At 32.6% G+C, this 2,202-nt stretch overlaps 1 protein-coding gene across 1 annotated transcript in view; it reads left to right on the top strand.

Moving 5' to 3' along the window:
- The first annotated feature begins 1,783 nt into the window (after nucleotides 1–1,783).
- The window catches only part of LOC110461561 (hemicentin-2-like), an 88,319-nt gene continuing 87,900 nt past the window's right edge, over nucleotides 1,784–2,202 (top strand). The window contains exon 1 of the mRNA XM_021515082.1: nucleotides 1,784–2,003. Within this exon, the coding sequence (XP_021370757.1) occupies nucleotides 1,952–2,003 (52 nt within the window). The 5' untranslated portion in view covers nucleotides 1,784–1,951. The remainder of the gene's footprint in view (nucleotides 2,004–2,202) is intronic.

Raw genomic sequence — 2,202 nt, 5'->3', positions numbered from 1 at the left:
AGAATGAAAAAAAAAGTTTTAAGAAAGTTTTATACTAAAATGGCACCTTTCTATTAAATTCAGGGAATATCTTTAGAAAAGTTTATTATACGACACTATCAGTACGCATCAGTTCTCATGATTACTTAAAATCTTTATCTTTTTTTTTCAGTAGCCTTGCATTTTAAGTTTACCTTAGTAATAGCTGCCCTTAATATTTCCATTATTTCTTGCTTTTTCGAGAAATACATATAGAGATGATCTTGTATGGGTGTCCATATGATATTGTGTTGATTAAACGAGTTCGTTAATTAACGACATGAGCACTGAGGCGAGTATCATATCAAATTATTTAACAACATTCAAAGATAATCAATGACATATATATATGTTACAAATATAGCTAGCCCCATTGTGTTGAAATTACGAAAGATACTATTTTCTATTTGATATGAAACCTTCAGCATTGATATTCTATAAATAACAAGAACTAATATGATTTCAATGACGTCATATATATACAATGACGTCAATACATGCATATCATAAACAAATCGTAAAAAGCCAGCTCAACTTAATGACATACATAGTTTAGTTTTCAAATTCATTTTTTTTTTAATATAAATATCATCATATGATTATTTTTTAGGTAAATTATATTTGATCGTTTTGTATCTTATAGGTCATGTATATTTTCATTTCAGTTTTATTAATTATGAAAATTCCTCGTTTTAAATATTTACATAATGTCCCGTAGACCTGACAAATCTTAGAACACCTTACTCCGGACCAAGACCTATTACACTTGTAAAAGGCACGCACACACATGGGGGAGGGGGATAGGGCCTCAGTAGGGTACAAGATAGAGAACACAGGGGTCTCCATATAAAAATTCTCCGCAGCTTATAACCGTTTGATGTTAATAATAGTTTCTTAGGATTGAAAATGATCACATTGCGCTCATAATCAGAAGCTCAAACAGATAATATGCTTAAACAGAAACTAGATAAATCGGAAGACAAATAAATGTTTTAAGTCCAGCTTATGAAATATTATTTGTTTAAACTACAGATTTTGCTTACAAAATGACAAATCTTTATACAGGAAGGGTATATATTTCAGAAACGACCTGATATTTCCCTATTCGTTTTATAACATTAATTAGACTTAATTTGTCAACATAATTGATACGTGCTATGGCGTAAACCGCAGTTATTATACACGCATACAGGTTTCAAAACAAACCTAAAAGATTAATTGTTCAGCTCTTTTTTTGCGTAAAGAAATACGAAATTGATATCTAAGTTGTTAATTTCTTTCATATTACAAAAAGTCATTGTCAGTATGCTATTTTTAAATTATAATTGTCAGTATGCCATATTTTGTAATACGACTTGCAATAAACATCTACAACATGGAATCAATTTAAATTTAATATGAATTCCATCAATTTCTTTGTGAATGGAACGAAATTGAAACCCAACGTTGTACTTTAAAAGTTGCGCTCAGCTGACGACACACGAGGCGCGTTAAACATCCCCTAATGATATAGAATTTGAAAGTGTTCCTCACACAAAGATGATAAGCCCCGTTTATATTTCACAACTATGTGATTCCACTTTCGTCCTAATGACTTCTTCCTACTGAGGAAACATGTCTCCCGTCAGCATTAGGCGCCGCCCGCGGTGGCTGACAGAGGAGGAAAATTGTTTATAATAATGTCTAGGGCTAACACGCCTGCTGTTTTATACAAGTCCAAAACCGCGCTCAAATCGCTTTAAGGTCAAGGCTGTCGCTTGTGCTCAGCTTCCCCGATAGCAGCTGCTTGTATGTCCTACGCCGCCGTGTGTGTGTATTGTGTAATAAGGGATGTGTTTCCATGTGAAAATTCCGGCTTTGTGACATTTGAACTACTTTATGCGTGAAATTCAAGTAAACATTTAAAATCAAACATTTGGATTAGATAGAGGCAATGAAGGAGTTACTTACCGTTGTGATAGTATGCATGGCGCTCACACTTTCGGGTATGTATTAATATATAGTTGACGGTATTGATATTGTCTGCATGTGTGTTCTTTGTTTATCAAAGAAAATAATACAAATTATAATTTGTCTAACTGTTGAAATTCAACTGAAGAAATAAATCACTATTTGTTCATATTGTAAACATCTTACACAAAGCATCTTTAACGATTCGGTTGTACTGTATGCACATTATTCTTT

The sequence above is a fragment of the Mizuhopecten yessoensis genome, unplaced genomic scaffold (genome assembly GCF_002113885.1).
Source record: "Mizuhopecten yessoensis strain PY_sf001 unplaced genomic scaffold, ASM211388v2 scaffold1405, whole genome shotgun sequence".
NCBI lineage: Eukaryota > Metazoa > Mollusca > Bivalvia > Pectinida > Pectinidae > Mizuhopecten > Mizuhopecten yessoensis.
This window is presented reverse-complemented; position numbering and strand designations above follow the sequence as displayed.